At 39.0% G+C, this 12,754-nt stretch overlaps 1 protein-coding gene across 1 annotated transcript in view; it reads left to right on the forward strand.

Annotated features, from left to right (window-relative positions):
• Positions 1 to 348: 348 nt before the first annotated feature.
• TK1 (thymidine kinase 1) overlaps positions 349 to 12,754 on the forward strand; it is a 54,319-nt gene continuing 41,913 nt past the window's right edge. The window contains exons 1-3 of the mRNA XM_053706133.1: positions 349 to 526; positions 8,544 to 8,575; positions 8,732 to 8,845. Coding sequence (XP_053562108.1) covers positions 461 to 526; positions 8,544 to 8,575; positions 8,732 to 8,845 — 212 coding nt within the window. The 5' untranslated portion in view covers positions 349 to 460. The remainder of the gene's footprint in view (positions 527 to 8,543; positions 8,576 to 8,731; positions 8,846 to 12,754) is intronic.

The following is a 12,754-nucleotide window of genomic DNA, read 5'->3' on the forward strand; positions in this document are numbered from 1 at the left end:
ACATATCAACCTTAAAATTGCTTCACCCCTTTTACAACCCCGAACGGATATAAAATAACAGATTGTGAAAATATAAAATGTTATTTTCAAAAGTTACGCGCCTTTTCTCCTCACAACTGTTTCTCTGTCAAACGAAAGCCAACAGAAAGCAAATTAGATACAAAGGCCCCGCCCCAAACTGCTTTCCAGTCAACCACTCTGCAAGCGCCGTCTTGCTTTTTGAAAGGTATGATTGGCTGGGTTATGTCAATGGCAAAACGATTATTCATTCTTCGTGTGCTAATTGGTGGATTTTAGGATAAGAGCGCGCGGAAACACGTTTAAGATTTGTCATCTTTGTGAGCTACATATACTCCCGCCAGTTGTTAGGTTTCTCAATAGGTCACTTTGCGTTTGTTGGTTAGTGCCGGTTTATCTTGAGAACGCTGCCTTGGTTGTTTACTCCACTGTATTTGTTATCATGAATTGTCTCAACGTGCCTGATATTATGCCAAGCTCTCCAAGCAAATCCCGTGGCCAGATCCAGGTGAATAACTATTTTTATATATGTTCAGTCTGTTATTAGCTTTCTAAGCCAAAGCTGCATGTTTTGGTTGGTAGACTGTTTAAACTCTGTAGGAGCTCATTAAGAACGGTACTATATCAAATTGTCTTTAAAAAGGAAAACAAACGTATATACCTTTAATTAAAAAATGCTTAAAAAAAATACCAACCATCACCTGAGCCTTCAGCAAGTCGTAATCATTGTGCAGGTGTTGTGCGTATTTCATAAGTGTTCCATTTTATGATTCCAAAGCATTAGTTTTAAAATTTAAAACCACCAATATTTAGGACTTGATCACCTGCATTTAACGGTGGGGGTTGGCAAGTGGACTATTGAAATGGGAATTTCTCCTCTTTCAAAAAAGAAAAAAGCATGTCACTTTGTTTTATCCCACATTTATATAAAAAAAAAATATTGAGGTACAAATACCTCTGTAAATTGTGCTCCACTTCAACCAGAGGCTCAAATTATTTTAGTTTTTCTCCTGGCTTTTACTCCTTTCCCTCGCTCAAGAGACAAAACGTGATTTGTAAAAGCAGTCAGGATACCAAGTGGTTTAGGTACATGTGTTGTGTAGGTAGTAGGGAAAAATATGAATGTATCATGCGATTGTTAGTATTATATAAATCCTGCACACCCATGCATTTTTCTTCTTGCATTACATGTTCCTTTACATTTCCACTTTTCTCTAATTAAAAGTATACATATTTGCTTGACATTTTCCTTAAGTGCTATCATGCACATGAGGGATTATGTACAAGAATAGCACATTCGTTCTAATTTTTCTCTACTGAGCTATTATATAGCATTAAACTTTCAAATTTACTCATATTATAAATTTTTCTTCATTCTCTTGCTATCCTCATTTAAAAAGCAGGAATGTAACATTTTTGGAGGCCAGTGTTCTGCCAGATTAGCAAATTTGTTAGATCAGATAATGGAAGTCCATGAATACTCCCCACACATGCTCCACCGGGTCAGAAATTGCAATCTACAGGTCAGATTGTTGGATACTAACTCAGGTTGAATTTTTGTGAGGATTGTTTCTCCATCTTTAAAACTGTAAGGTATTAAAAGTGTAGCAATTTACATTTTGGATGTAAAGTGTGCAGTTTTTGTAGGTTCTGGGGATGTATGTGTATATATTCTATATGTCAAGTTTGTGGATATAGCTGTTGTAGAATTGCTCCATTTAATAGGAATAAGTGTCTTTATTTACTTAAGGCAGTTACAATAGTTGCTTCTGAATGATGTATATTGCAAGTGGTGCAGTGTAGTTGAATGATACGGGATCACAAGCCATATATATCGCTATAGTGGAAAGCAATCTTATGCTGTACATAAGGAGATTCAATTAGAACTGCTGCAGAAAAAGATTGTCTTATCTAAACATTTTATTGTCCATGGCCCCAATATGGTTCCCAGTCATATGTTCGACCAAAAAAAAAATTTTACCAGCTATATTGATTCATTTACAGAATTCACGCATAATTAAGAATTCTGTTGTACGCATAACAGAGGGAAGACAATTTAGGTAGAATAAAGTTTTGGTGGAGAACAATCTACAGAAAGTTTAATATGATGATCTATTTTCTTGCATCTGATTTTATTTGCCATTTTTGCATACTTCTAGTGAAGTGTAGCAATATACATTTTGGACGTAATCACTTTATGTGATCAAAACAATGAGATGTATCAATCCTAAATTGCTTGAACCTCCTCTAGTCTGTAAATTAAGTGAATACAACAAAAGGCAGTATTGGAGAGTGCTAAAAAAAGACAAACTGGATTTAGAGCAGAATGAGATGTGAATACAGAAAGAATGTTTATATCATGACAGATGAATAGTCAGGTGCTTAAACAGAGTGAATATGGTTAAAAGCAATTTTACTGTGATTATATGTGAAGTAATCAAATAAGCATTTGAAAAGCATAATAAAACTGATCTCAAACATTGGTATACAATAGAAATGGTACCGGTTTAAAAAGGATCGCACTGCAGTGGATATAAATTAAGATCTTGTGACGTGCGAAAAGGGGGTGATCCGCAGTGTTAAACTTGTGGCTGTGATAATTCTCATGTGGGGGCTATACAAACCAAACAGGTTTGACAGCCTTGACGTTTCCTTATGTGCTCAAGTCACTTGACTCTTATCTGTTGTATGTTTGGCCGGATATCCTCTATCTCCTCAATGGCTATAAAGATCTTTTGACAGAGCAATGTCTCTGTCGTAGTGACAGATGTCACCAAGCAATCTGGGAAAAACCTGTTTATATGGCTATAATACGGGAACTCTTGTGATGGTAAAAACAGTGACTCCGATCTGCTCCACAGCAGATTACTCACAATTTGTCATCCAATGGGGTCGCTCTGCCAATCTGAGGATTACTGTGATTTCAAATTATCAGGTCCACAGCGCTATACTCCCCACTAAGTGGCTTCCTATTCGCTCTGCTGATATGTAGAATACTGTGAGAACAATCTACATGTTTCGGCCTGGATGGCCTTTATCAAGATGAAGTAATCACCTTCCAATTTTCAAGATGGCGATGCAATACTAAAAAAAAAACTTCGACCTGTGTTAGTGTCCAAGAATCTGACGGGTAGATTGTAATTTCTGATGTGCTGTGAGTATTTGCGGTCAGATGACAAACCACTTCCTTTAGCTGATCTGACAGAATATCGGCCCATTTTAGGTTCAGCGCCCTGGATAGTGATTACTTATTGGTGGCTACATTTAGCCACCAATAAACAAGTGTAACCCTGTTTCTGAATGAAAAATGGGCTGTCTCCTAAGCTTTATATTCCTGCTTTTTAAATAGATAGCAAGAGAACAAAGAAATTGTTAATGAGAGTAAATTAGACAGTAACTTCAAATTGCATGCTCTATCTGAATCATTATATAAATAAAATTGGGTTTAGTATCCTTTTTAAATTAGAGAATAATTTTCTTTGGTTTGGTTATGAAATTATACGAAGACACAATTACACTCTACAGATCTCTAACTGCTTAGGTACTGCTAGTGCATTCCCAATACTAAAATTTGCCTGCCTGCTGCCAATCATTCCTAAATATTCACAACTGCTAGCATAGCTCAGCTGTCGGCACTGCACTAGCTTTTTTAAATGAATGTGAATGGAGTTAGCACACAAAGAGCAGCTTTAGGGTGGCTGGTGGGGCCAGTATCTCCTCTGGCAAGCCCCCCTATGTGCCAGGCCTTCGATCCAAGACCTATTTGCCCGACAGCTCAGTCCTCTCCTAATTTTAATGCTTTCTGCCCCTTTAACTTTTTCACATTTATTTTTAGGTTTTTTTCTTAATCAAATAGTCATTTTAAAACTTACAGCTGCTGCATAGTATTAGGGAATGCCTTTTTTTTTTTTTTTTTTTCATGCACCAATGTAGATAGACACATGCAGTCATACTCCTACACATGCAGGCGCAAATGTGTGTTTTATATATATATATATATATATATATATATATATATATATATATATATATATATATATATATTCTCTATATCCTCTTTCCATAAGAGGAGTCAATAAGTGTCCATGACATGTGGGATATATTTCCTGCCACTAGGAGGTCAAGAACATTCACAAGTGCTTAATCCCTCCCACCTCCTCTTCCCCAATCAGTTTGTTCTTGGCCTCTGAAAAGAGGTGTAGAGAAGTGCACTGCAAGCAAGATTATATTTTCTATCTAATCATTTTATTGGGAGCTCAGACCTGACTTGAGACCCAGTACCCCTCTTACATCTTTACTCAGGGAAGACTTAAGGATAATGTCTCCATGATTCTGAGTAGAGCATGGGCAAAGGAGTACTCTTAAGGGTAAATCTCTTAGGCATCACAGGGACCCTGTCTTAGCTTTCACCCGAGGGATTGCTGGTTTATCTGCAAGTATCCTCTGCAAAATATTTACTTGCACTGGATGGTCTTTCCTGCATCAGCATTCTGTGAGGTAGGCCTCAGCAAGCTGGTACGATACAATGGAGGGGTGCTGCAGTCCACATAAGTGATTTAGACACTAAAAACAGTCCAGGAACTATCCCTAGTACTCTCCATGTATAGGTACTACATAGTTGGGGGTTCGTAGCCTTTACACATAGCGCTTTACCTATGTCTTAACACTAAAAATCACAAGCTGACCTCAGCATTCCTTGCCCTCCAGGCTGCTTTAAGACATTCAGTGGCCCAATGTATGGAGGTGATTGGACTCATGGTGTCTTGTATGGACAGTATTCCCTTTGCCAGATTCAGTCTCAGACCTCAACAACTATGTATGCTGAGACAATGAAACAGCGATCATTTGGACCTGTCCTAACTTGGTGGCTTTGTCAAGATCACCTGTCTCGAGGCACGATTGTGACTACAGACGCCAACCTTTTGGGCTAGGAAGCAGTCTGGGGTGCCAAGAAGGCACAAGGTTTGTGGACTCAGGAGTCCACTCTTCCAATCAATATTTTGGAATTGCAGGCTATCTTCAATAAGCTGAAGGCTTGGCCCAATCTGAGTGTCCCAGTTTATCTGATTCCAATCAGTTATTAATTTGTAGAGCGCTAACAATATAACCACGGTCACCTACATCATACCATCAAGGAGGAACGAGGAGTTCCTTAGCGATGAGGGAGGTGTCCCAAATCTTAGAATGGATAGAAGCTCACAATTGTATGCTGTCAATGATCCATATTGCGGGGGAATGGTCACTCCTCCCTTATGTGTTTGCAGCAGATGGAGGATTCCGGAGACAGATCTCATGGCCTCTCGTCTCAATGCCAAACTGCCCAGGTACGGGTCGAGATTGAGGGACCCTCAAGCAGAGTTAACCCCTTAGTGACCAGACCACTTTTCAATTTTCTGACTGTTTGGGACCAGAGCTATTTTTAAATTTCTGCGGTGTTTGTGTTTAGCGTTAATTTTCCTCTTAATCATTTACTGTACCCACACATTTATATACCATTTTTTCCTGCCATTAAATAGACTTTTTTTCATCATATCGAATAATTTACTATATAAAATTATAAAATCCACTTTCTTTCTAACCTTGACCCCCAAAATCTGTTGCACATCTACATCCACCAAAAAACACCCATGCTAAATAGTTTGTAAATTTTGTCCTGAGTTTAGAAATACCCAATTTTTACATGTTCTTTGCTTTTTTTTGCAAGTTATAGGGCACTAAATACAAGTAGCACTTTGCTATTTCCAAACTTTTTTTTTCTTCAAAATTAGCGATAGTTATGTTGTAACACTGATATCTGTCCGGAATCCCTGAATATCCCTTGACGTATGTGTATTCTAGGCCCATTTTGGTATAATTCATGCCACCATTTCACCGCCAACTGCGATCAAATAATTAAAAAAATTGTTCACTTTTTCACAACTTTAGGTTTCTCACTGAAATGATTTACAAACAGCTTGTGAAATATATATGGCACAAATGGTTGTAAATGTTTCTCTGTGATCCCTTTGTTCAGAAATATATGGCTTTGGCATTGTTTTTTGGTAATTAGAAGGCAGCTAAATGTCGCTGATCACCGCACATTATGCCCAGCAGTGAAGGGGTTAATTAGGGAGCTTGTAGGGTTAATTTTAGCTTTAATGTAGACAACCCAAAGTATTAATCTAGGCCCATTTTGCATTTTTAGGTTTCTCACTGAAATTATTTAGTTCTTGGCTCTCTTCCCTCCCCCACCTCACAATTGTCACCGCCATCTTAAGTACTGGCAGAAGGTCTGCCAGTACTAACATAAAAGGCATTTATATATTTTTTTATATTCATACTGCAGTGATGGATTCCCCCTTAGCCCCCAACCTTCCTGATTCTCCCCCCCCCCCCCCATACATCTCTCTAACCCTCTACTTGTTTGCCACCATCTTGGGTACTGGCAGCTTTCTGCCAGTACCAAATATGCCCCAAATAATTTATTTTTCTTTATTAAAAAAAAAAAAAAAAAAAAAATTCTGTAGTGTAGCTGCCCTCCCAGATCCCTTGCAAAACCATGTATTCCCCCTCTGTCCCTCCTTCCCATACATTGCAATCAGGTAAATGTGACGCACTCCCGCAGCACCGCGCAAACTGATCCAGGACCATCAATGGGGCGCCCACCCACCTCCCTGCTACAGCTCCCACCCACCAACGATCAGCAACATCGATGGCCGATGCAGAGTGGCCCTCCCTGCATCGGTGGGTAAAAAAGGGGATTGCAGTGATGCCTCAGTCGAGCTTCAAACGCCAGAGGACATGCTAGGCACGTCTTTGGTGGCTTAAGGGTAGTTTTTTGTAGGACGTACCTGGCACGTCCTTGGTCGCAAAGGGGTTAAACTCAATTTTTCTGAATTTCATTCAGATAGAGCATGCAACTTTCTAATTTACTCCTATTATGAATTTTTCTTCGTTCTCTTGCTATCTTTTGTTGAAACAGGCATCTAAGCTAAGGAGCCTGCCAATTTTTGGTTCAGACCCGGGACAGCACTTTGGTGGGTGAATTTATTCACCAATCAGCTATAACATTCCAGGTTGTGAACCAAAAATGGGCCGGCATCTAAACTTGCATTCTTGCTTTTCAAAGAACGATACCAAGAGAATGAAGAAAATTTGATAATAGGCATAAATTAGAAATTTGTTTAAAGGGACAGTCAACACCAGAATTTGTTATTTAAAAAGAAAGATAATCCCTTTATTACCCATTCCCCAGTTTTGCATAACCACACAGTTATAATAATACACATTTTACCTCCTGTAATTATCTTGTATCTAAACTTCTGCTGACTGCCCCCTTATTTCAGTTCTTTTGACAGACATGCAGTTTAGCCAATCAGTGCTCAGTCCTAGGTCATTTTATGTGCATGAGCTCAATGTTATCTATATGAAACATGTGAACTAATGCCCTCTAGTGGTCAAAATGTATTCAGATTAGAGGCAGTCTTCAAGGTCTAAGAAATTAGCATATGAACCTCTTAGTTTTAGCTTTCAACTAAGAATACCAAGATAACAAAGCAAAATTGGTGATAAAAGTAAATTGGGAAGTTGTTTAAAATTGCATGCCCTATTTAAAACAGACTTTTTGTTGTTTTTTTTTTTTTTTTTTTGGACTTGACTGTCCCTTGTTGCATGTCCTCTTCTCCCGTGGAGGCTACCTTGTCACAGGGACCTGTTAATACAGGGTCCCTTCCTACATCAAAATCTAGATTCTCGGAGGCTGAATGCGTGGCGATTGAACGCTTACTCCTAGCCAGGAGAGGATTCTCTGAGGGTGTCGGACACTTTGATTTAAACTCTTAAGACGGTTACTCTGTGCATCTACCATAAGGTATGAAGATCTTACCTGTACTGGTGTGAGGAGCGTGGTTTTTCTTGGCATAACGTAAAGGTTACCAGAATTTTTATCTTCTCCAGGAAGGTTTGGAGAAGGGTTTATCTGCCAGTAACTTATCTTGGAAAGTTTTGTTTCTATTAGCCATTGCCTCTGCCCGCAGAGTCTCTACGATCTCTACTTTTTCAGTGTGACCCACCTCACTTTGTTTTTCATGCCGATAAGGCGGTTTTACTTACTAGGTTAGGTTTCCTTCCTAAGGTGGTGTTAGATCGTAACGTCAAGCAAGAGATTGTTGTTCCTTCCTTGTGTCCCAATGCTTCAGCGAAGGAACGTTTGCTTCACAATCTGGATGTGGTTAAGCGTTTGGCTGTGTGGTGTCTTTGCCTCCTTCTGGTGGCCAGGTGTTGTATTTCCCAACAGTAAGGAATGAAGTCATGGACTCTCCCTGCCAGGAAAGAAAGGAATTTATCTGGTAAGCATAAAAAAGGGCCTAATAAGGAAACTTAAAATGAGCAATAGTGATTGGGGTTTTTGTTTGTTTGTTTTTTTTTCTCTTACATTGCCTACAAAATGCCTAAACCAATATAGTGTAAACTGCATGTATTTCGATGGTGCCTCAAAGTGTGAAGTTTAACTTTTTTTTTTTTTTTTTTTTTTTTTTGTATTACAGGTGATATTTGGCCCAATGTTTTCTGGAAAGAGGTGAGATGTATGTGTGCGTCGTCGCGCCCCCCCATACTTAATTTGATTGTGGCTGGGTCCTGTGCTTTATACCTAAAGTTGTGGTGGTTTTGTTTTTTGTGTGTAAATGGAGCAATGTTAACCGTTCTCTTCATATCTGCATATTTTGTTTTATAGCACAGAGCTCATGCGCCGAGTCAGAAGATTTCAGATTGCCCAGTACAAATGCCTGGTAATAAAATATGCTAAGGACACACGTTACAGCAAAGAGTGTCTTGCAACACATGACCAGTAAGTAGCCTTTTTGGGGCACTTTCATCCCCAGTGTTCTCCCCAGTAAATGTTGTTAGCCGGGTGGCATTATGAAGTACCCGGATGGGGGCATATTGTGTGTGTGTATTCCCAAGGCAGAAAATAGTGATCTGAGATGTCCTCGCAGAAAATGCAGCATGTCTGCAGAAAGAACCGGAAACATACAGGAACTGTTAGCGCTTTAACTTTGCAGCACTGCTACACATTAGGCTGTTCTTTTCAAACGGAGCTGTGCTCTGGCTGCAGTGCATTGATTGTTGACTGGCTCTCGGGGATTATTGTCAAACCCGCCCCCCTAGCCTTTCCCAGTCTGTAGGGCTGTTTTTTTTTTTTTTTTTTTTTTTTTTCTGAATGGAAGACGTTCGTATGAGCAATGCACCTTTTTTAATACTACACTTTTATGTTAGAGGAAGAGAAAAGGAAACCAATTTATTCAAGATACATTTTACAATTTTTTTTTATTTTTTTTTTTGTCTGCAGCTAATTTACAATGCAATTTTTAAATACTGCGATATATTCTAAAACTTTAAAAATGGCTTTATTCTCCAGTTAACAAACACATTGCAATTGTTCTGGTGCTTTAGTATAACTGCTTAATTTAAAATGGAATTTTATTTAAAAATGACCTGCAGAAACATTTCACTAAAAAAAAATACTCATCGCAGAAAGTGAAAAAAATTGGTCTGTGTATAGGGAACAGTTGGTGATGGTATACAGGAAGTTCTTGGTTGCATACTAATGGAGTGTATAAATGTAGAAGATGCAGAGCATGTGGCTATATCAAAGTAACTAAAACCTGTAAGTCATATACTACTGGTTTAGAATACGATATTAAAGGCTGTATAAAATGTTCTACTGACCATGTAATCTATTTAGTTGAATGCACAGAGCATAAAAAACAGTATATTGGAATGACAACAAGCGATGTAAGAACTCGAATTCGAGAGCACATCTCATATATAGAGAATGATGTATCTTGCTCTGCTCTTGCATCCCACTTTATAGAGGAACACAACCAAGATCTAAGCACTTTCAGCTGGTCAGCCATTGAACATATTCAAAAGTCACACAGAGGTGGTGACAGGCTGAATGCTCTAAAAAAGCAAGAGGCATACTGGATATTTATCTTTAAGACACTAGTCCCAGAGGGGTTTAACTCCTAACATGATATCATCAACGGCTATCTGTGAAAGAAAACTATTACAATAAAGTCAGTTTTGGAAAGTATTGGATGGATCCGCTTTTTTCTTTTCTACTTAGTGATGGTATACTCTGGTTTATATTGTGTAAATATGATCGTTGAGATTTAAAATCTGTATTCAAAATTTTATTAACACATGTCAATGTAAAGACAATTGTAATAGTCTTTCTGATGCGATTGCTTTCCAGCCCCTTATGATTGCATATTGTCCAAGTTTCATCATCCTCCAATAAGCCTGTCATTTGACAGACTTCAATGAGACCATTTCACGCCTGGACAATAGAGCGCAAATGATACACATCGCTCTGACTGTTGGGCCAACAATTACCATAAAATGCTTGTTAATCACATTTGGGGATGATTGCTTGCTCAATTGCGGATCACTCTGGTATGTTGAAATTGGTAAATTTTGAATCGTGTGATTCAATGTTTTCTCGCATACATCAGATCCTCACACGCGCTGTTTGACATCCCTTTTGGGAGTGCGCATAGGCTCTGACGTGTAGAGCGGATGGGACCGCAATACACGTCGGTTCCGTAGTATAATGTAAAGCATGGGGGTGGAGTTAAATGTTGCAATGCAAAGAATAAAAGTACAAAATATAAAGTGAATTAAAAAAAAAATTGCGTTTTAGCTAGTGGAGGTATTATGATTACAGATACTCGTCAACTTACGACCGCGTTACGTTCTGACCTTCCGGTCGTAAGACAATTTTTGGTTGGAAGTCGGCCAATATATATGGCATGCAAATATGGTCTATTGTAGGGTGTGGGGCAGATATTTCATGATTAATAACTTTCACCAGAGTTGTTTTAAATACCTTTAGTAATACAGTATGAATAAACATTTACTGTAGTACTGTGCAAACAATAACATTTACTGTACTGTGCAAACAATAAAATAACATTTGCTGTACTTGTACAGTACTTTGCAGGAACTTTAACACTTACTTTATTTCTGAAAAGTTTAAAGTAAAATAACTGAGCTTAATTTTTTCTTTTACTGTACTTGCAAAATTTTACAGTTAAATATACGGTACAGTAATCACTCTTGATTCATACTTGACTGCAAATCATCAGTTATCATCTTGGTGAGTTGAGGCTGGAGGAGTTTCAGATGCAGTGTTCTTTTCAAAAAACATGCTGAGATTTGTTTGAAATGGTGTTGTTTTTTTTGTTTTGTTTTGTTTGTTTCTTTTCCTCCTAGATTTCACAATAGCCGCACACAGCATCCTGAATTTGACTGTTGTGTATTTGTAGAGCGCCAACGTGTTAAATCTTTCAACATTCTGGTCCATGTTTTCAAAACAGACGGCTTTATTTAGCAATGTAAAACCTTTAGCCAACCACTTTGCAGTGAATTTCTTCTCTGGCTCTTCTTTGTCTTCCTCCCTCCTTTTTTCCTCAAACTCTCTGCTTCCAGTTCTATTAGATCTTCATTTTAAAAGTTCTTTTGACTCATAATCTAACAGCTCTTCTACATTTTCCACTTCACATTCCAATTCAAGATTGTTTGCAAATCTCACAACGTTTTCTCAAATTTTCATTGAGCTCTTCCTGTTTCAAATCTGTTCACATACCGTTTTAGGCACTTTTTCCAAATTCCGTTCATGTACTTTTGTTACATCCTCCCACGCTGCTGCAATATTTTTTATGCACTGAAGAATGTTATAACTTTTCCAAAAATCATGCAACGTTATGTCCTCATCAGCATCTGTAGCAGCTATGGCTTGGGAGAATGTAGATCTGAGTAGTATGCTTTAAACGTGGCAATTGCCCCTTGGTCCATCGGTTGCTGGGTGGCAAATAAACCACTTTTGCATCAGGATTAACATTGCCCAGGTGTGGTGGATGTCTAGGTGTGTTGTCTAAAATCATTAAAATGGATTACTTTTCCTTAGCAATATTCACGAACTTGGGGAATGAAACAGTTAACAAACCAGTCTGTGAACAATGTCTGAGTCATCCACGATTTAGCATTTGACCAGTAATACACAGGCAGCGTGTGCTTATTAATGTTTTTAAATGCACGTGGGTTTTCTGAGCAATAGATAAGAAATGGCTTAAGCTTAAAACCAAAATATTTTCCTCCCCGTAACAAGCTTACCGGATTCTTGAATGCTTTAACCCCTTAACGATTGACGTGCAGAGTACGTCCTCCAAAAATAAAAAAAGGCAGTTAACGCCTGAGGACGTACCCTGCACGTCCTCTGTGTGGAAAGCAGCTGGAAGAGATCCTGCTCGCTTCCAGCTGCTTTCCGGTTATTGCAGTGATGCCTCGATATGGAGGCATCCTGCAATAACCTTGTATGGCCATCCAATGCAGAGCCACTCTGTGGCCCTCTTTGCACTGGACATCGATGGCCGGTATCATGGGAGGCGAGTGGCGGCCATCGATGGCCCTGGTGATGTGAGCGGGGGCGCACGCGGGCACAGAGAGGGAGCGGGTGGGAACCGCTACACTACACAAAAAGTTGTAGTTAAAAATTACGATAAAAAGAGAAAAATGATCAGGCAGGTGGTGGGGGTTGGCCTGTGGGGGGGGGGGGGGTGGAAGCTACACTACAGAAAAAAAAACTTTTTTTTTGCAACTGGGTACTGGCAGACCGGCCCCAATAAGGCAGATGGGGATGGTTAGAGAGCTGTTTTGGGGGCTAAGGGGGGATGCTACACCGCAGCATATGTAA

Source organism: Bombina bombina, chromosome 1, assembly GCF_027579735.1.
Source record: "Bombina bombina isolate aBomBom1 chromosome 1, aBomBom1.pri, whole genome shotgun sequence".
NCBI lineage: Eukaryota > Metazoa > Chordata > Amphibia > Anura > Bombinatoridae > Bombina > Bombina bombina.